This window comes from Prunus dulcis, chromosome 1, assembly GCF_902201215.1.
Source record: "Prunus dulcis chromosome 1, ALMONDv2, whole genome shotgun sequence".
Classification (NCBI taxonomy): Eukaryota; Viridiplantae; Streptophyta; class Magnoliopsida; order Rosales; family Rosaceae; genus Prunus; species Prunus dulcis.
Window position 1 is genome coordinate 10,505,717 of NC_047650.1, and position 20,353 is coordinate 10,526,069.

At 38.0% G+C, this 20,353-nt stretch overlaps 3 protein-coding genes across 4 annotated transcripts; all 3 read left to right on the forward strand.

The window, feature by feature from the left end:
- The first annotated feature begins 2,429 nt into the window (after positions 1 to 2,429).
- On the forward strand, positions 2,430 to 6,636 carry LOC117625045 (sucrose synthase 2-like). Of its 2 annotated transcripts, none has more exons than XM_034356622.1 (13): positions 2,430 to 2,557; positions 2,731 to 2,923; positions 3,189 to 3,307; positions 3,436 to 3,652; positions 3,765 to 3,860; positions 3,938 to 4,111; positions 4,299 to 4,415; positions 4,527 to 4,693; positions 4,965 to 5,189; positions 5,344 to 5,665; positions 5,737 to 5,981; positions 6,062 to 6,250; positions 6,399 to 6,636. In XM_034356622.1, the coding sequence occupies exons 2-12, from the start codon at positions 2,855 to 2,857 to the stop codon at positions 6,234 to 6,236; spliced, it is 1,926 nt and encodes a 641-aa protein (XP_034212513.1). In that variant the 5' UTR covers positions 2,430 to 2,557; positions 2,731 to 2,854; the 3' UTR covers positions 6,237 to 6,250; positions 6,399 to 6,636. The 2 variants fall into 2 exon arrangements, with proteins under 2 accessions (XP_034212513.1, XP_034212504.1); XM_034356613.1 differs by having other exon boundaries at positions 6,062 to 6,200.
- A 747-nt stretch (positions 6,637 to 7,383) lies between these two features.
- Positions 7,384 to 12,940, forward strand: LOC117616772 (sucrose synthase 2). The gene is made up of 15 exons (XM_034346182.1): positions 7,384 to 7,484; positions 7,592 to 7,724; positions 8,367 to 8,518; positions 8,727 to 8,919; positions 9,153 to 9,271; positions 9,376 to 9,592; positions 9,751 to 9,846; positions 9,927 to 10,100; positions 10,293 to 10,409; positions 10,519 to 10,685; positions 10,962 to 11,186; positions 11,355 to 11,676; positions 11,753 to 11,997; positions 12,075 to 12,213; positions 12,710 to 12,940. Exons 1-15 carry the CDS (start codon positions 7,420 to 7,422, stop codon positions 12,746 to 12,748), a joined length of 2,403 nt encoding a protein of 800 aa, XP_034202073.1. The 5' UTR covers positions 7,384 to 7,419; the 3' UTR covers positions 12,749 to 12,940.
- Positions 12,941 to 13,686: 746 nt separating this feature from the next.
- On the forward strand, positions 13,687 to 19,777 carry LOC117616771 (probable acyl-CoA dehydrogenase IBR3). Its single transcript, XM_034346181.1, has 16 exons — positions 13,687 to 14,236; positions 14,329 to 14,463; positions 14,678 to 14,818; positions 15,001 to 15,132; positions 15,314 to 15,499; positions 15,800 to 15,877; positions 15,982 to 16,092; positions 16,430 to 16,528; positions 16,662 to 16,779; positions 16,912 to 17,162; positions 17,268 to 17,462; positions 17,681 to 17,823; positions 18,052 to 18,136; positions 18,220 to 18,429; positions 18,882 to 19,034; positions 19,262 to 19,777. The coding sequence occupies exons 1-16, from the start codon at positions 14,132 to 14,134 to the stop codon at positions 19,556 to 19,558; spliced, it is 2,439 nt and encodes an 812-aa protein (XP_034202072.1). The 5' UTR covers positions 13,687 to 14,131; the 3' UTR covers positions 19,559 to 19,777.
- Positions 19,778 to 20,353: the final 576 nt, after the last annotated feature.

A 20,353-nucleotide genomic window follows, 5' to 3' on the forward strand; every position in this document is an offset into this window, starting at 1 on the left:
AATAATTCTCAGTTGTTATTGATAGAGCCAAAAGGCTAAGTATTTATAGAGATATTACAAGCTTAACTAGGAGAACTAGGTTACTTGGAGACTACTCCAAATCAATTACAATCAACTAATAAAAGGAAACTAAATAACAATTTAATAATGTTCCTAATTTCCAACACTCCCCCTCAAGTTGGAGGGTGGATATCAAGAACATCCAACTTGCACAAGAGATTGTGAAAGGTGTTACTCCCAAGGGTTGCTGATAAAGAGGCAGTGGTGTCACTGCTGTAAAGGGGGCAGCTGTGTCGCAGCTGTGTCACTGTTGTAATGAAGGCAAATTTGGAGGCAAATGGAGCAGCGGTGTGCTACTGTAAAGGGGGTTGTTGCTCCTCTCAAATCTGACGATGTATGAGAGTCGTGAGTTGAAGGAAGCAGCACCCAAATAAAGTTGTGCTGATGTTCAGCGCATGTTGCATGTATGGTGGCTGTTGTTGATGTTGCTGATGTGCAACGATGGTGATTTTGTTGCTAATGTGCAACAAATGTTGTTGATGATGCCTTTTCTTGAGGCTGAATAATGATGCTGCTGGGGCAGCTGAATGATGGTGTTGCTGGTGCAACTGATTGATGATGTTGCTGGTGCAATTGTGCGGAAGCTATTGATGATGGTGTGCAGCTGCCTGTGTGCAGCTGATGTGTGACAATGTGTCTATCTCCCATATCTGCCCCTCAAATCCGAAGCTTGTAGAGGGTTGAGATTTGGAAAAAGAGAAGAGAGAATGAAAAATAATGATGAAAGAGAGATTAAAAAAGGAAAAGGAGCAAAGCCAAGAAGATGGCGTGAAAGTGAAAAAAAAAAAAAATACTTTTATTTTTATTTTTGGTTTGAAAAATGACCCACCGAAAAAAGGATATGACCCATCGAAAAAGTTAGCCAAAAAAAGAAGAAGAAGAATTGAGTGATGTGGAGACAGAAAGAAAATATCAAACTTGGCCAAGAAAAAAAGTTAGGTAGAGAAAGAAAACAAAAAATTGGGTCTGATGTGAAACCTCAAAGAGAAACTGATATATCAACAAAGGAGAGAAAGTGAACGCTCATGTTGGGGTGTCGTGGTGCAAAGAAGCGATGGCAACACAGAGAGAAAAAGGACCAGCAGTTGTGCAAAGGTGCTCTCAGGAAGATTACGATAGATGGCTTGGATACGAGCGATCGATGGTTTCTAGGCAGGGGCAAAGAATCAATGAACACAGTGGCTGGTCAACAGCAGTGGTGCTAGTGTAGAGCCTCCTGCGTTTGTTGGAGATGTCGTGGGTTGTCCAAAGACATGATGGCTCGGTGAGCGTTGACGAGGCTCACGGAGGAAATAAACGGCTCAGTGAGCAGTGACGAGGCTCACGAAGGAATTGCAATGAAGACTGCGTGTCTGCCGCAAGCGTAGACGACTTAAAAAAATGATGGGTAGGCTCGATGAAGGCCGAAGATGCCGTGGTTGTGGCAAGCGTAGTAGACATGAAAACATGGGCTCAATATCTGATTGCAACAGAGAGCATGACTATAGATGGCTCAATATGATTTGTATAGAGAGCAATACTTGTATGAAAAACATAAGGAAATTGCAGCGCAAAAGAAGGGTGCGACTGTTGGTTTAGTTAGATGTAGGAACTGTGGGATGGTATGGCTTTGGTAGCGGGAATAAAATATTGATCATTGAGGAGAGGGTGAACAAGACGACTGTACAAGATGAATACCCATCATGGGTGAGGGATGAAAAGCGCCAACGACTCTCAATTTGGCAAAGGATTTCAAAGATTAGCAACTAGGGTTGTGAAACATCGGATTGTGAAGAAAATAAGGTTTGTAAAAAAGTTTCAAGAGACGCCTTAGAATGTGAAATTAGAGATTTTGTTAAGAAGAATAATTCTCAGTTGTTATTGATAGAGCCAAAAGGCTAAGTATTTATAGAGATATTACAAGCTTAACTAGGAGAACTAGGTTACTTGGAGACTACTCCAAATCAATTACAATCAACTAATAAAAGGAAACTAAATAACAATTTAATAATGTTCCTAATTTCCAACACTGGTGAGGTAAGGGGCTGTTTTACAGTCAATTGGACAGAGGTAGTTATGCTGCTATGATGTTTTAAGTGACATAATGTATTTGCAATGCAGTATAACATGTTTATTGGGTTTTTTATTTGTAAGCTTCTTTATTTTTTGCCATAAGTGATATGGAAAAGGCACTTTGTTGGTATTTTAAAGTGGTCATCGCATTGATGTTTCTGTTAGTGTACCAAGCAAAGACGTGCTCTCTTATGTCTTTCATGCAATGCCCAAATACTCAATGAATAGCTAACATGGGTCGAAGTGGTCTTTGTAGTTCTGGTTTTCTGATTCCTTCTTTATTTTTCATTTAGGAAGCAATTGTTCTACCTCCTTTCGTTGCTCTTGCGTTTCGTCCAAGACCTGGTGTTTGGGAATATGTTCGAGTCAATGTGTATGAACTCAGTGTGGATCATTTGACTGTTGCAGAATATCTTCAATTCAAGGAAGAACTTATAGATGGAGAGTAAGGGATCTCATATGTAAATCTTTGTTACTGAAATTTGTAATTTATGCTGTATCTCTGCACTTTCCTACCTGGTGAAGCATTAAATAGTGCCGACCGACTAAACAGTTTTTACTTGCTCTTTCAAATGCTTTGTCCACAAGTACAATCTGAATTTGAAATGATTTTCCTAGGTGCAATGACAACTATGTGCTTGAACTTGATTTCGAGCCATTTAATGCAGCATTCCCTCGACCAACCCGGTCCTCATCAATTGGAAATGGGGTTCAATACCTTAACCGTCACTTATCCTCAATTATGTTCAGTAAAAAAGAAAGTTTGGAGCCACTTCTGGATTTCCTTCGTACGCACAAACATGATGGCCATGTAAGTTTGAAATTTGAAAATCTATGAGTTTTAATGAATGAGCATTACACATTGTCAGTTATCATCGTGATTTTTTGGCCCATTAATTTATTTTACTGGACTTTTCTTTGCTTGCATTTAAATTGAGTGTAACCTACTTGCCAACCTTAGGTTCTTAGTATTTTCCTTTCCTAAAGCCATGCATGAATTAATATCAAAACAAAGTTTTGAAATCCTGATGAGGTACCTTTTGACTGAATGATATTAGTTGTGAAATCTTGTGCAGGCAATGATGCTAAACGATCGGATTCATAGCATATTGAGACTTCAGTCTGCTTTAGCAAAGGCAGAGGAGTATCTTTCTAAGTTTCCTCCAACTACACCATATTCTGAATTTCAGTTTGAGTAAGAAACTCATCTATATTTCAAATATTTTGATTGCCACTACTTTTGGGGAATGATTTGATTCCTTTGGATATTACCTTTGAAGTGTCGATGCAACATAGCTTTAACCTTTTTTACACTAAATGTAGCTTGCAAGGCATGGGGTTTGAGAGAGGGTGGGGTGACACAGCACAGCGGGTGTCAGAGATGGTGCATCTGCTCTTGGAAATTCTTCAGGCTCCTGATCCCTCTACCCTGGAAAGTTTTCTTGGGAGGATTCCTATGGTGTTCAATGTTGTCATTGTGTCTCCACATGGCTACTTTGGCCAAGCAAATGTCTTGGGTTTGCCTGATACAGGCGGGCAGGTCGTGCTTATTTTTCCCTATCTCATGTCCATTTGTTTGTTTTTGGTCCTTCCTTTCATAGCTTTTTCTCCTAAAACCATGAAAAAGTTATATATTTTTTAACTGATATCAGGTTGTTTATATACTGGATCAAGTGCGCGCCCTGGAGAATGAGATGCTTCTTAGAATAAAAAATCAAGGACTGGGTGTGATACCAAAGATTCTGATTGTAAGTTTGCCTAACTAAAAGTTTACGCAGTATTAGTTGGATAAGGTGTCGTTTTATATTAATTCTTGTGGTTTAAGGTTACCCGACTAATACCTGATGCAAAAGGGACAACATGCAACCAAAGATTGGAAAGAGTCAGTAGTACAGAACACACACATATCTTACGGGTACCTTTCAGGACTAAGAATGGAATTTTGCGGAAATGGCTTTCAAGGTTTGATGTGTGGCCTTACTTGGAGACCTTCGCAGAGGTAAGCAATCAAAAGCATAGGTTTTTATTTATTTTTAAATCCTGTTTCTCTTCCCCTTTATTTTTCGTTGTCTCTTTTCAATTGCTTGAATGATCAATCTATACCATGCATGCTTATGGATTTTAATAACTTTGCTTATCAGTAATATGACACAATAGCTCCTTTCTCCTACTGTGGCTATTGTCAGGATGCCTCGAATGAAATTGCAGCTGTGTTTCAAGGTGTTCCGGATCTGATCATTGGAAACTACAGCGATGGAAATCTTGTTGCAACTCTGTTATCTTATAAACTAGGAATTACACAGGTGAACTCTATTTTTTTCATCCTATTATTTCCGATACAACATAAAATATTGGTGAAATGACATGGGGGAATATATTGATTTTAATGTTTCGAAATGGGATTCTCAATGAAGTGCAATATTGCTCATGCATTGGAGAAAACAAAGCACCCAGATTCTGATATATATTGGAAAAAACATGAGGACAAGTACCATTTTTCTAGTCAATTCACTGCTGATCTTATTGCAATGAACAATGCTGATTTCATAATCACCAGCACATACCAAGAGATTGCAGGAAGGTTAGACTTCTTCTCTAGTTTGTTTGGAACATGAATTGAATATCTATTACATTTTCCACAAGAAATAATATCTCAATTTGTTCCACTACCTGCAGTTGCATTTGTAATGTAGTATTATAATATGTCATATTTATGATTAGCAAGTTCAAATTCTTGTCTGTAACAAGTAAATGGACTGCTACATTTTGCAAAATGTGGTCCTTTATTCTTCTGTCTTGATTCTAGAATTTTTGCTTATCGTTTTAAAGTTTAATATTGTTCTTTATCTCAGCAAGAATAATGTTGGACAATATGAGAGCCACAAAGCTTTCACTCTTCCTGGGCTGTATCGAGTTGTTCATGGGATTGATGTTTTTGATCCCAAGTTTAATATCGTCTCCCCAGGAGCAGATATGTGTATATATTTTCCATATTCTGAAAAGGAAAGAAGACTTACTGCTCTACATGGCTCAATTGAAGAACTCTTATATGGGGCTGAGCAGAATGAGGAGCATATGTGAGTATCTTTAGTGTTTAAGTAGGGGAGAAAACAAACCTTTTTCAAAAAAATTTAGCCTATTTTAAGTGATATATAACTATTTGTGATGGAACTGACATGTACTTCATTTTCTTTGCACAATTTGTCTGATACTTCTTCAATGGTGATGCAGTGGGATGTTGAGTGATCGATCAAAGCGTATTGTCTTTTCCATGGCAAGACTTGATAAAGTGAAAAATTTAACTGGACTTGTTGAGTTTTATGCTAAGAGCACCAAGCTAAGAGAACTGGTAAACCTTGTTGTGGTTGGTGGTTACATAGATGTCAAGAACTGCAGGGATAGAGAAGAAATGGCGGAGATTGAAAAGATGCATGGCCTCATTAAGAAATACAATTTGAGTGGCCAGTTTCGATGGATAGTGACCCAAATGAACCATGCTCGCAATGGTGAGCTGTACCGCTACGTTGCAGACACAAAAGGTGTCTTTGTGCAGGTATGTGGTATAGATATATGATGGTTTGTTTTGGTATTTATTTTCCGGGTTTTAACTATTATCTTTTGCAGCCTGCTTTTTACGAAGCTTTTGGCCTCACCGTTGTGGAAGCCATGAGTTGTGGCCTTCCTACTTTTGCAACTTGTCATGGTGGCCCTGCTGAGATCATTGAGCATGGTATTTCAGGGTTCCATATTGATCCCTATCACCCTGATCAAGTGGCTGCACTTCTGGTTGACTTCTTTGACCAGTGCCAGAAGGATCCTGGCTATTGGGAAAGGATATCTGAAACCGGGATTAAACGAATTTTTGAAAGGTTTCATATTTTCTGGCAAACTTTTAAAAAGACAAATTTTGTCAACCGGGGGGTAACTAATTTCATGCTCAATTGTCTAGGTACACTTGGAAGATATATTCTGAGAGGCTACTCAACTTAGCTGGGGTTTATGGATTCTGGAAGCATGTGTCTAAGCTTGAGAGACGAGAGACGCGGCGATATCTGGAGATGTTTTACATTCTCAAATACCGAAACCTGGTCAGTAGTGTTATCCTTCCCAGTATGACACAGTAGACTCCCTGTAATCTGTAAGTCGGTTTTACATTCTATTTACAAAAAGAAAAAGGTTACCGTAAGCAAAAAGCTAAAATTATCTTTTCGGCTTCTGCATTTTCCTGATTAGTGGCTCGGTAGATCACTTTTCGGCTTCTGACCATGATTCTGATCCTGTTTCAGGTTAAGTCCATCTCGCTGGCTGTTGATGAGCAGCATTGAAGAATCATATCATAGGTGCCAAAGAAGCAGTTCGCTTGTTGCTGCTTAGTGTGTGCATTTGAATATATTGATCCAAAAAATTCTGTAATCGCTATACCACCGTATAATTTTGCCGCCTTAAAAATTTAGCACGAACACATGTACAAATTAATCTAGCGCTAGGTAGTAGCTGTTTTTTTTGTTTTCCTGGAAAAATAAGGACACCCGAGAATTTTCTCAGCACTTCTCATTATTGTCTGCATTTTATTCTTGTTCTTGATGAAGAAGTATCAAGCAATTAAATATGTTAATTATACTAATCCAGGCCAGATGTTAGCAATTCAGTCCGTCTCTATCCAATCTGATACATTGTTACACAAGTTCAAATTCTTGCTATCCACTGCCCAAATCAGCATCATCTTTTTTCTTTTTTAATATAAGCGATAATCTAAACTAAAGGAGGATTTTTCACAAACACTACTAAGATGTCATAGGTATTCGAACCTGAGATTTACAAGTTAAGCCTCTCGATTCAGAAACACACTTAAAATGGGCCATAGACACATTACTGGGTTGGGCATGCTTGCAAGTCAATCTAGCTTAAAGCCCACTTTTTTTATAGGCCCAATGAAGCCCAGTTTAGGGTCCTAGTGATCTCCGCCTGGATATGAAAATCTGAAAATTTTCCGTTTTGATTTCAAATAGCGAGGGAAGAGTCAGGATTCTCAGGCCTTTACAGAGGCTGGCGCCGCTGAAACACCGCCAAGTGCCCCTTCACACTTATAACCGTCACTCTCTCTCTCTCTCTCTCTCTCTCTCTCTCTCTCTGATCGGACCAAAACAATGGCCCTTTTTGTCTCCTTTCTCCTCTCTCGTTTTCTGCAATTTCCGTTTGGCTATTTATATGCTTTATGTGTCCCTCCTCTCCTCACCTTCTCCTTCACCTTCACCTTCACCTCCAGTTTCTACTTTCTCTGTCTCTCTGGTAGTTCCAGCTTCAACCATGAGGAAGAGCATTGAAGACACCCTCGCTGCTCACCGCAATGAACTTGTTTCTCTTCTCTCCAGGTCTCTTTCTCTCTCTCTCAATGGAGGGTTCTTTTCGAAATTAAGAAATAAATAAATAAAAATTTGATGTGGGTTTTGAGAAAGTTGTGATTTTGTTATGTTGGAAGGTATGTTGATCGAGGAAATGGGATACTGCAACCTCATCAAATGATAAACGAGCTAGAAAACGTGATTGCAGAGGATGAAGGAATGCAGAAGCTCAAGGATAGCCCCTTCAGTATAGTCTTACAGTCTGCGCAGGTCAATTTCCTACACTTTCTTGGGTGCAAATATATTAATTATGCGGTTATTAGTTCTGCATGTCCCCTTTGTGTTTCACATTGATTTTGAAATGAGGATGTTATGTTTTTTAGAGCAGCTTACTGTTTATTATTTGTTTACACAGTATAGATAACGAAATTTTAGGATGTCTCTGAAGCAGTACATGTTTGTTTGCTTAGAAAATGACAAGTAAATGGTATAATTTAAAGTTCCAATTTTTCATTATTCGGGACCCAAGAAAACACAAATCTTTCATTCTGCATGGCTTGTAAACTCTGTTGAGGTGAACTTTTGATTTCAGGAACAGATGACATTGAATGTGATTCAGCATATATATATTTCATCTTCCCTCATTTTTCTATACAACCATATACACAGATTATGAAATTTTCACATAAAATGGTAGTTTAAATTGATCATGATAATTATGGCTTTGTTTCAATGCACATTATTTTTTAATCCATTGAATATATTAGATTTTATTAGTATATACCTAAAACCAAGCAAAGAAATGTCCTATTATGTATTTCATGCGATATCCAAATGCCTTATAAATGACAAATATGTGTGATTTTTTCGTTGTTCTGGTTTTTTTATTTCATTCTTTGTTTGTCATTTTAGGAAGCAATTGTTCAAACTCCTTTCGTGGCTCTTGCACTTCGTCCAAGACCTGGTGTATGGGAATATGTTCGTGTTAATGTGTATGAGCTCAGTGTGGATCTTTTGAGTGTTGCAGAATATCTCCGGTTCAAGGAAGAACTTCTGGATGGAGAGTAAGGGATCTCATGTGTAAATCTTTGTTAATGAAATTTGTAATTGATGCTGAATCTCTGTGCTTTCTTATCTGGTGTAGCATTAAGCATTACATTGTAAGGACAAACCAGGTTTTATATTGTTACCTTCTCAAAAAAAAAAATCAGGTTTTGTTTGGTCTTTTTCATTATCCACGAATGCAATCTCAATTTGAAATGATTGTCCTAGGTGCAATGACAAATATGTGCTTGAACTTGATTTGGAGCCATTTAATGCAACATTCCCTCGACCAACCCGCTCATCATCAATTGGAAATGGGGTTCAGTTCCTTAACCGTCACTTATCTTCAATTATGTTCCGTAACAAAGAAAGTTTGGAGCCTCTTCTCGATTTCCTTCGTACACATAAACACGATGGACATGTAAGTTTGATTAAGCTATGGGTTTTACTGAATGAGCATTCCACTTTTGTAGTTATCTTTATGATTTTCTGGCCCATTAGTTTATTTTGCTGGGCTTCTCTTCACATACAAATTTAGTGTAAGCTATTTTTCAACGTTAGGTTCCTAGTAAATCCTTGCCTAAATTCATATCTGCAGTAATATGAAAATAAGGTTTTGAAATCCTCACATAGTAGTTCTATAATCTTGTGTAGGCAATGATGCTAAATGATAGGATTCAGAGCATACCCAGACTTCAGTCTGCTTTAGCAAAGGCAGAGGAATATCTTTCTAAGTTACCGGCAACTACACCATATTCTGACTTTGAATTTGAGTAAGCAACCCATCTATTTTCAAATACTTTGATATCCACTGCTTTAGTGGGATGATTTTTTTGCTTTAGATAATACCCTTTAATCTTCTTTACACTAAGTGCAGCTTACAAGGAATGGGATTTGAAAGAGGGTGGGGTGACACAGCACAACGGGTATCAGAGATGGTTCATCTTCTCTTGGAAATTCTTCAGGCTCCTGATCCATCTACTCTGGAAACTTTTCTTGGAAGGATTCCTATGGTGTTCAATGTTGTCATTGTTTCTCCACATGGCTACTTTGGCCAAGCAAATGTTTTGGGTTTGCCTGACACTGGTGGCCAGGTATTGCTTACTTTTCACTATTTCATGTCCATTTGTTGGTGTTTGATCCTTTCTTCCATTTAGCTGTCTATCTGATAGAATATTAATAGATTTAGTAGTTTACGAATTGTTTTCACTTGAAACCATGAAAAAGTTATATCTTTTCTTACTGATGTCAGGTTGTTTATATACTGGATCAAGTACGTGCCCTGGAGAATGAGATGCTTCTTAGAATACAAAACCAAGGACTGGATGTTATTCCAAAAATTCTGATTGTAAGTTTGCTCAACTGAAAGTTCTTGTGATATGAGTTGACATAAGGTGTCAGTTTATATCACTTCTTGTCTGGTTTAAGGTTACCCGACTGATACCTGATGCAAAAGGGACAACATGCAACCAAAGATTGGAAAGAATCAGTGGCACAGAACACACACATATCTTGCGGGTACCTTTCAGAACTGAGAATGGAATTATGCGGAAATGGATTTCAAGGTTTGATGTGTGGCCGTACTTGGAGACCTTCGCAGAGGTAAGGATTACGCAGCCAAAAGCATAGGATTACTTTTTGTGCTCCTGTTTAATCTTCCTTTATTTCTTTTCTGCCCTTGGTGCATTGCTTGAATAATCAAACTTTATCGTACATGCTTTTGGGTTTTTATTACCCTTGTTTGTGGGTTATATTAACATAATTAATCCTTTTTCTTGTTGTGGCCATGCTTAGGATGCCTCAAATGAAATAGCTGCTGAGTTGCAGGGTGTTCCAGATTTGATCATTGGAAACTACAGTGATGGAAATCTTGTTGCAACTCTGTTATCTAATAAACTTGGAATCTCACAGGTGAACTGTAATTTTTCAATCTATTATTTCAGATACAACATAACTTATCAGTGAAATAACAGGGGACATATATTGATTTTAATTTTTCAAAATGGAATTCTCCTTGTAGTGCAATATTGCTCATGCATTGGAGAAAACCAAGTACCCAGATTCTGATATATATTGGAAAAAACATGAGGACAAGTACCATTTTTCTAGTCAATTCACTGCTGATCTTATTGCAATGAACAATGCTGATTTCATAATCACCAGCACATACCAAGAGATTGCAGGAAGGTTAGACTTCTTCTCTAGTTTGTTTGGAACATGAATTGAATATCTATTACATTTTCCACAAGAAATAATATCTCAATTTGTTCCACTACCTGCAGTTGCACTTGTAATGTAGTAGTATAATATGTAAGTTATATTTATGATTAGCAAGTTCAAATTCTTGTCTGTAACAACTACGTGGACTTCTACATTTTGCAAAATGTGGTCCTTTATTCTTCTGTCTGGATTCTAGTATGTTTTGCTTATCATTTGAAAGCATAATATTGTTCTTTATCTCAGCAAGAATAATGTTGGACAGTATGAGAGCCACACAGCTTTCACTCTTCCTGGGCTGTATCGAGTTGTTCATGGGATTGATGTTTTTGATCCGAAGTTTAATATCGTCTCCCCAGGAGCAGATATGTGCATATATTTTCCATATTCTGAAAAGGAAAGAAGACTTACTGCTCTACATGGCTCAATTGAAGAACTCTTATATGGGGCTGAGCAGAATGAGGAGCATATGTGAGTATCTTTAGTGTTTAAGTAGGGGGATAAAGACTATTGTCTTTTAAATGGCACTTGTGATTATGTATGTAGATACACAAACACACACACACATTTGTATGTATTTGTGTTACATGACTTCATTTTCCTCAGACCTTGTTTCGATACTTCTTCATGGTGATGCAGTGGAATCTTGAGTGACCGATCAAAGCCTATTGTCTTTTCCATGGCAAGACTTGATAGAGTGAAAAACTTAACTGGCCTTGTTGAGTGTTATGGTAAGAGTACCAAGCTAAGAGAACTGGTAAATCTTGTTGTGGTTGGTGGTTACATAGACGCCAAGAACTCTAGGGATAGAGAAGAAGTCGCAGAGATTGACAAGATGCATGATCTCGTTAGGAAATACAACTTGAGTGGCCAGTTTCGGTGGATTGCAGCCCAAATGAACCGTGCCCGTAATGGTGAGCTATACCGCTACATTGCAGACACAAAAGGTGTCTTTGTGCAGGTATGAGGTGTAGCTATATGATGGTTTGTTGTGTATTAGAATTCCATGTTTTAACCTATCCTCTTATCTGTTGCAGCCTGCTTTTTATGAAGCTTTCGGCCTCACCGTTGTGGAAGCCATGACTTGTGGCCTTCCTACTTTTGCAACATGTCATGGTGGTCCTGCTGAGATAATTGAGCATGGTATCTCTGGGTTCCATATTGATCCCTATCATCAAGATCAAGTGGCTGCACTTCTGATTGACTTCTTTGATCAGTGCCAGAAGCATCCTGGCTACTGGGAAAAGATATCTGAAGCGGGCCTCAAACGAATTTATGAAAGGTTGCATTTCTGGCATGCTTTCAAAAAGACAATCTTTGTCAACCTCATTGTAACTAATTTCAAGCTCAATTCTCTAGGTACACTTGGAAGATATATTCTGAGAGGCTGCTCAATTTAGCTGGGGTTTATGGCTTCTGGAAGCATGTGTCTAAGCTTGAGAGGCGAGAGACAAGGCGATATCTGGATATGTTTTACATTCTCAAGTACCGAAATCTGGTTAGTAATGTTATCCTTCCCAGTATTACTCGTACACAAAATGGCACTTGCATTCCATGGATTTCATATGATGATCCATAAATTCAATTTACATTCTATTAGAGCAGGAAAGCCTTGCTATGACCATCCTTCAACTGTTGATAAAAGTTTGCATGTGCCCTGAGGATAAGTCTAGTTCTCTAAGAGGCATAGGTACCTCACGAATCAAAAAGCTAAAACATGTAATAGTTCAATTTTGTTTTGCACTTGGTTTGTTGGTGATTAAATGATTCTGTTGTTTTCTTGAGGAAAAAGTTTCGTCTATTTGTACAATATTAGCAGAGCAGAAAGATAATTTTCTTAAAGCCAATTTGCTCATCTACTTTTTTTTCTGATTTGTGCTGGTCCTTTTACATTCCACTCTTGATTTTAGATAGAGAGAGTTGATTGGAATGATTTGGTAGATCAATATCCTTGAAGGAATTATGTGACCTCTGCCATTTTGATCATCTTTCAGGTGAAGTCGATCCCACTGGCTGTTGATGAGCAGCATTGAACTTTATGATTACATGTCAATAAAAGAAGCTGTCTGCTTGTTCCTGCTCATTGTGCGTTGCATTTGAATTTCTGATGTTGTCGATCCTGTCCAACTGCTATGGACAGAACAGAACCATGTTTGTTTTCTTCTCGTTTGGTTTAGGATGTTTCATTGATGTTTGTTGAGTCTGTTGAACTTCATGTTTTAAATTAAATAAGTTGATGCTTTTGGTATTCAATATCTGCACGGAATTCATTTATTAAATTGAAGATATCTACAAGGGGCTTGTAGTAGTTCAAATGGCTAAGAGCAATTACACCTGCACTTGATGTCTTAAGTTCAATTCCTGCCTCCCCTTGTATAAAAAATGAAGAAAAAAAATAAAGATATCTTGTTTAAACGTCACAGAAGAAAGAAGAAACGTATCACGCATCTTCTCTGAATCTATAAAATACAAACAATACCTATCATTACAATAGTAATCTGTCACATCGCTTTTGTATCTTTACTATTCTATTGATGTTTACTGTGCTGATTTTGTGTCTGTGTCTTAAATGACGTTGTTTTAGATTTTTATTTTTACTTTTATTAAACAACACCACATCAAACTTTTCTTCGTAAAACTTAGGGATTCTCGTTGTAATTTTATTTCTTGTTTTCAAAAGAAGAAAAAAACTACTTTTGTTCATAAGATTTAAACTCAATAGCTTCTCCAGTAAAGTGGAAGCTAAATGTCATTATATAAATTGTTCGATAGATATTAGCTTTAGCGTTAAGAAAATGATTTCAAGTATAGGATAGCCCCTTAGAGTCGAAATTTGAGATTTTAAACCTAAACCTAAGCGCTTAAAAGAATCTGAGAGTAATAAAAAGGATTGACCATGCACATAAGATCCTAAATTTGATTTCATACTTCTCAAATATTGCTTGTACTAAAAAAAACTACGAAATTAGACGTCATCAGCCGGCTGTCGAAACGTTGCCCCTTCCAAAGTATTCATATCCACATATCCTCTTTTTGCCACGCGTTTTTTCCCAATCCGCCAAAACATTGCCCACTAAAATCCAACACGCCCGGGAAACCCACACACGCCACGCACGTGCAGGATGACCCGCAAAACCTGAGCGTGGGTCCGAATTCCGCACTCGAGAGCGTACACTCCATTCCCCTCATCCTCGGTTTAATTTTGATTTGTTTTTTACGAGGCAAATGACACTGAGGGAGGAGACTGAGTCAGGCGTTTAAGAATCGTTCAGCTGCTCAACGCTTATCTCGCCCAGAAACACCACAAGCTGCTACACGAACAAGAACGCCAAAACCAATTTAATTTAATTCAAAAAGTTTTCATCTTTTTTCTTTTCTTTCTTTTTTTGTTTGGTAAACCTATCGAAGATATCGAAATGGATCGAAAAGCTCTCGACTTCGACCTCAAGGCCTTGCTTTCCTACGCCTCCACTAACGTCACTGGCTTTCCTCCCTCTCCCTCTAATTTCACAGTCTCGAAGGTTCTCTCTTTCTCTGTCTATACAAGTATATGTATGTGTCGTATGTGTGCGTTTCTGGATTTTGATATTTGGGTTGTGTGTGGAATGATTAGTTTGGGCATGGGCAATCGAACCCGACGTATAAGCTGGAGGTGAGTTCGGGGGCGTCGCTGAAACGCTACGTTTTGAGAAAGAAGCCTGCGGGGAAGTTGCTCCCGTCTGCTCATGCCGTCGAGAGAGAGTTCCAGGTTAATATCTCCATCTCTTCTTTTGTTTTTCTTTTACTCACAATTCGATCTGCTATGTTATTTGATTGCTTAGAAAGAGCAGCAAAAAGACAATATTTTTTGCATTTTTTTTGTCAAAACTTAATCAAAAAATAAAGATTGTAGATAAGATACTCTGCTTAGCTGCAAAAAGAGGAAAAAAAAAATTGATTTTTTTTTCTCTTATTGGCCACAGGTTCTTCAGGCATTGGGTACTCATACACTGGTTCCGGTTCCTAAGGTGTTCTGTTTGTGTTCCGACCCAAGCGTGATTGGAACACCGTTTTACATCATGGAGTTTTTGGAAGGACGCATTTTTCTCGACCCCAAGCTACCGGTACCAATTTCCTTTGTCAACTATCATTGATGTGCATATTGGATTGGCATTATAGCTTTAGTGGTGGTTTGCTTGTTTTTTAAGCGATTTAAAATTTTCTTCCTTCAGCACGGTTTGTCGATTTTCCGGTGGTAAATAACTCGCTTCTTGGTTGTTTTATGTTATTTTCTCTGTTTGATTAGGGTGTAACACCTGAGAAGAGGAGGGCACTTTACCAAGCAACGGCAAAAGCTTTAGCATCCCTACATTCTGCTGATGTTGATGCCATTGGTCTAGGAAAATATGGGCGCCGCGACAACTATTGTAAACGGCAGGTGCATAAATATTGGTTGCTAAATCGTATACGAATTTGCTCAGTATGTGAAAAGGGGTAAAGGGTACCAGTTGAAAACTTAATATGCGTGTATCGGAGCCGAAAATGAGCTTGAAAAGCTATTGATCAAAATTCTTTTTCTTATAACTTGGTGGGGCTTATGACTCCTATGCTATTCTTAGGTAGAGAGGTGGGCAAAGCAATATATTGCCTCCACTGGTGAGGGCAAGCCCAAGAGGAATCCAAAGATGTTTGAGCTGATTGATTGGTTACAGCAGCACATTCCTCTTGAAGATTCTTCAGGAGCTGCAGCTGGCTTAGTTCATGGGGACTTTCGCATTGACAATCTTGTGTTTCATCCTATTGAGGTTGGTACTCCAAGAGTCCATATTGAGTGCTTACATGGAGATAATATCCATGCTTGTGTGTGTTAGAGAACTTTTCGATCAATCTACTTCTGTTCTGGACTCTAAAATATTTTGAGGATGATGCATTTCAGTCAACAAAATTTATGTTCAATAACAAAATACAAACTTACGTATCTCTTGCTTTCTTTCTCTCTTCCTTTTATCATGCTATACTTTGGATGGATCTTAGTATCGTTGAAGTTTAGAATATACAGCTTAAAAATCTGAGTGCGCATCTGATGCAAAACTCTTAATGTGCAGGATCGAGTCATTGGCATTCTTGACTGGGAATTGTCTACTCTTGGAAACCAAATGTGTGATGTTGCGTACAGCTCTTTGGTACTTGCCTATTTTCAAACTCGACTCTTTGCCTTGGAGATAGTCTAGATAATTGTATTATCCTGGGATTTCTCACTTTGATTACTACTTTCATTCCTTTGCAGCCTTACAACGTGGACCTTGGGGTTGAACATGGTGAAGGTTTGGAACAGACTGGGGTTCCAGAAGGGATTCCGTCTCAGGCACAGTATGTGGCAGAATACTGCTCTTCATCTGTAAGCCAACAGTACATTAACATTGAATGAACAGTGTTGTGTGGGCTCATTTCGTCGTCATTTACTGTTGATACATAGGTGGTTGTAAAAGCCATTAAGATAGATGGTGTTAATACTGATATTTTCCCATGGTTGATAAAGCTACATAATGAACTTTGGCCCATATAAGTTAATTAGTAGTGTTTAAGTTTTGGTGTTCAAAATCGGTTTATATAGCTGATTGTCATGAATGTTGTCCACCTGATGGTCCCGTACATGGTTATTGAGGGTGGTCTATTTTCTGTTTTTGAAAACTTCTGTTCACTGACAGACTTACGCTGGAAATGTTGCATTGCAGGGAAAGCCATGGCCATCTTCGGAGTGGAAGTTCTATATTGCCTTTTCTTTATTTCGTGGAGCATCAATTTATGCAGGGATATATAGTAGATGGATCATGGTATCTTCTGGAGCAATAGTTTAAAATTGAGTGTTCAATTTAGTGCAAACCCTTTTGCCATGGGATGTTGTGCAATCAAGTTACAGGGGTGTTGTATAATGGAGTTAAGTGATAATTGACCATTACAATGCAGGGTAATGCTTCAGGAGGAGAGAGTGCCCAGCATGCAGGGGAAAGAGCTAATTTCATTATAGACTTTGCATGGGAATTTATTAGACGAGAATCTGTGCTTCCCAAGCATCCTCCATCAGGTAGTGATGCCATCTGAAAATTTTGTTGACCTTGAATTACATGTTTTTGCACATGGATCAAAATAAAAAAATCCTCTCAGTTTTCAACAATAATATACCAAACTGTTGCCTAAGGCGCTTTTGTTTCTCAAGACTACTTGAAAAGATCTGGACAAGAAAGTGAAGATCAAGTATTTTCAAAAGGGGGAGGGAAGTTTGTCCCAGGTAAAAGGGTTTTGGAATTGAGAAACAGGTTGTTAAAGTTCCTGGAAGATCACATATATCCCATGGAAAAGGAATTCTACAAACTTGCTGAGTCTACCTCACGTTGGACAGTCCATCCAGAGGAGGAGAGGTTAAAGGAGCTAGCAAAGAAAGAAGGCCTATGGAACTTATGGATACCTGTATGTGTCTGATGTTTACTTTTCCCAGTTTGGAATATGCAACATAATTTTTTTTTTTTTTTTCCAACGGACATAATTGGCTTCTGCCTTTGTACTTGTGTGAAGTTTGATAGTGCTGCCAGGGCCAGAAAATTGATTTTTGATGGAAGCAATCATCTTCTATCGGAGAATACCTACGATCGCTTATTGGGCGCAGGTCTTTCAAACCTCGAATATGGATATCTTTGTGAGATCATGGGTCGTTCTGTTTGGGCTCCACAAGTGTTCAATTGTGGTGCACCTGACACGGGAAATATGGAGGTAGGAAAGTTTTTACATTACCAACTGCTTATGAATGATCAACCAGTGTTACAACCAAATGGCTTCCTTTTCTGGAGAAGCATCTCTTCATCCTAATGATATGCAGATGAACATATGTTTAAATAGTGCAATGGTTTTTGTTTAGTTTCTTTTCTGTAAAATGTCTGTCGTTTTGCGTGGTTTGTTGATCTGGTTGTACACTGAACCCCTTACTTTAGGTATTGTTGCGGTATGGGAGCAAAGAGCAGCTACTTGAATGGCTTCTTCCTTTGCTTGAGGGAAAAATCAGGTCAGGATTCGCAATGACGGAACCTAGAGTTGCATCCTCTGATGCAACCAATATCGAGTGTTCTATTAAAAGGTGAGTTTATGCAGCATCTATATTTATGGCAGTGTCCTCTTTTTCAAAATCATTGATTTTAAAAACAGCAGCTTTCAATGAAATTATACAGGAAACGTATCTCAAATCTCAATATTTTCATCCAAGCTTCTTCCACAAATATTTGCAATCACTGGATGCGTTATATGCCATTTTCTTCGAGTTTCTGTTGGATATATATTTATGATTGCCTCTGAACTTCATGTACAGACAAGGAGATTCATACATAATCAACGGAATAAAATGGTGGACAAGTGGCGCTATGGATCCGAGGTGCAGACTTCTTATAGTTATGGTTAGTTCTTCTTGTATGCCATTTAATTAATTGTTCAGTTCATTGTTTATATAATTAATGAAGTTTATCTGAATACAATGTAGGGAAAAACCGACTTCAATGCTGCCATGCATAAGCAGCAATCTATGATCTTAGTGGATATCCAAACTCCAGGTGTACACATAAAGAGACCACTTACAGTTTTCGGCTTTGATGATGCACCTCATGGGCATGCAGAAGTACTATTTGAGAATGTACGTGTCCCAGCAAAGAATATTCTACTAGGAGAAGGACGTGGGTTTGAGATTGCACAGGTATTGTTCACTGCTTTTTGAGTAACATATTGCAATTTTGATATCCGTATTTTAAGTTGGATTTGATTCTTACTGCAATTTTTCGTTGAGTACTATATTCTCAACCTCACCAAATGATATTTGAAATTTCTAACCTTAAAAATTCAAGCTTTCTGAGGTAAATCAACAATTTGATTTGGCAACTTGCATGATTAAGGACTTTGATCATCTCCAATGTCCTGTTAGAAGCTTGTAGTGTGTGTGTATCACCGCAGGCTGGCCTATAACGCAAAATGAAATATCTTCATTTCTGAGATTTCTTTCTGCAAATTAAGAGATGATTCTTAGTTTTTTGAGGACTTAATTAGTTTGTTGGTGAGCTCTTGTTGGTTTTGTGACTGGACATATCCTAGGTTCACTGTGTAGTTATCCTCAGTTTGCTTTAGTTATTAAAGCAAACTTAATTTCTGCAGGGTAGACTAGGCCCAGGAAGGTTGCACCATTGCATGAGACTGATGGGAGCTGCTGAGCGTGGCATGCAGATAATGGCTCAAAGGGCTCTTAGTAGAAAAGTTTTCGGGAAGTTGATTGCTGAACAGGGCTCATTTCGTTCAGATATTGCAAAGGTATGATAATTTTACACCCTTCAATAGCATAATTGAGAAACTTATGTTTTTATAAATTTATAAACAGAGACTGATTATGCAACACTGATGTTTAAGAACTCCAGGCTTTCCAGCTGTTCAAATGATTTAAGAAGTGATCTGAGTTGAATCTTCCTTGCATATCTTCAGATTCATCTCTTACTGCAATAATGTTGGACTCTTTTCTAAATTGGCTTTCTGTGTTGCAGTGTCGAATAGAGCTAGAGAAAACCAGATTGTTGGTTCTGGAGGCAGCTGATCAACTTGATAGACTTGGAAACAAAAAAGCCCGAGGAACTTTAGCAATGGCAAAGGTAGCAGCCCCAAACATGGCGCTGATGGTGCTTGACATGGCAATGCAAGTGCATGGCGCTGCTGGCTTGTCATCCGACACTTGTCTGGCTCATCTTTGGGCCACGGCAAGAACACTGAGAATAGCAGATGGTCCAGATGAAGTCCACTTGGGTACTATTGCCAAGTTAGAACTTCAGAGAGCTAAACTCTGAAACTCTCAGGACAAAACACCCACAAAACAAACAAGATCCTTTTTTCCCCAATAGGCAAATACTGCATCAAAACTAATCTCATTGATGTCAAAATAAATTTTATGTACAAGGAAAAACAATTTAGGGGAGAAGCGTGCAGCCGATCTATTAATGTACCCTCCATGATTCTCTCTTACATCTTTATAGAAATTTCAATCTCTTTTTGTTTTATTTGGAATATTTATCCCACTCATTTACACAGTGATATCCAATGTCATTATAAACTTATAGAAATTGGAAGGAAATCAGGAATATCCACTGAATATTGTACCAAAATAATATACAATATTCAGATTTTTGTTGTTGTTGGCATGATACAATATTCAGATGTTACATCAACAAAATTTTCAACAATTACAATAGAGTGATGTTATTTCCATGCACCTGTCCTATTTTCCCACCCATCTTATCTTTAAACTTTTAAAGATAAATTTAGTCATATTGTAAAATGACTTAAAAGGACGCAAGGAAAAAGAAAGAGGAAAAAGCAACAAAAAAAAAAAAAAAAAAGGCAGACTTCTTAGTTCTCAAGTAACCCTATCGTTTGATAGAGTGAAAAAAAAACACAAGAATACAACTCCTTGCTCATGAGAAGATGAAGAAGGCGAGTACTGTTGTTTTTCCCTTATTTGTTTCGCTTTGTACTCTTTGACATTCCCATGTCTTAAGAATGGGCATTTTATATTTTTTTTATTGCAAAGTTCAAAAGATTATCCGTCCTTGGATAACTCTAGAGAAAAAGTTTATTTACAAGAG

Excerpts from the sequence above, each read along its gene's own strand:
- LOC117625045 (XM_034356613.1), top strand. The coding sequence starts at position 2,855 with ATGTTCAGTAAAAAAGAAAGTTTGGAGCCACTTCTGGATTTCCTTCGT. Across the intron at positions 4,694-4,964 it reads TACCAAGAGATTGCAGGAAG|CAAGAATAATGTTGGACAAT; the intron begins GTTAGACTTCTT and ends TCTTTATCTCAG. Across the intron at positions 5,190-5,343 it reads GAGCAGAATGAGGAGCATAT|TGGGATGTTGAGTGATCGAT; the intron begins GTGAGTATCTTT and ends ATGGTGATGCAG.
- LOC117616772 (XM_034346182.1), top strand. The coding sequence starts at position 7,420 with ATGAGGAAGAGCATTGAAGACACCCTCGCTGCTCACCGCAATGAACTT. Across the intron at positions 7,725-8,366 it reads TAGTCTTACAGTCTGCGCAG|GAAGCAATTGTTCAAACTCC; the intron begins GTCAATTTCCTA and ends TTGTCATTTTAG. Across the intron at positions 12,214-12,709 it reads TTCTCAAGTACCGAAATCTG|GTGAAGTCGATCCCACTGGC; the intron begins GTTAGTAATGTT and ends ATCATCTTTCAG.
- LOC117616771 (XM_034346181.1), top strand. The coding sequence starts at position 14,132 with ATGGATCGAAAAGCTCTCGACTTCGACCTCAAGGCCTTGCTTTCCTAC. Across the intron at positions 15,133-15,313 it reads ACAACTATTGTAAACGGCAG|GTAGAGAGGTGGGCAAAGCA; the intron begins GTGCATAAATAT and ends TGCTATTCTTAG. Across the intron at positions 18,137-18,219 it reads GCAGACTTCTTATAGTTATG|GGAAAAACCGACTTCAATGC; the intron begins GTTAGTTCTTCT and ends AATACAATGTAG.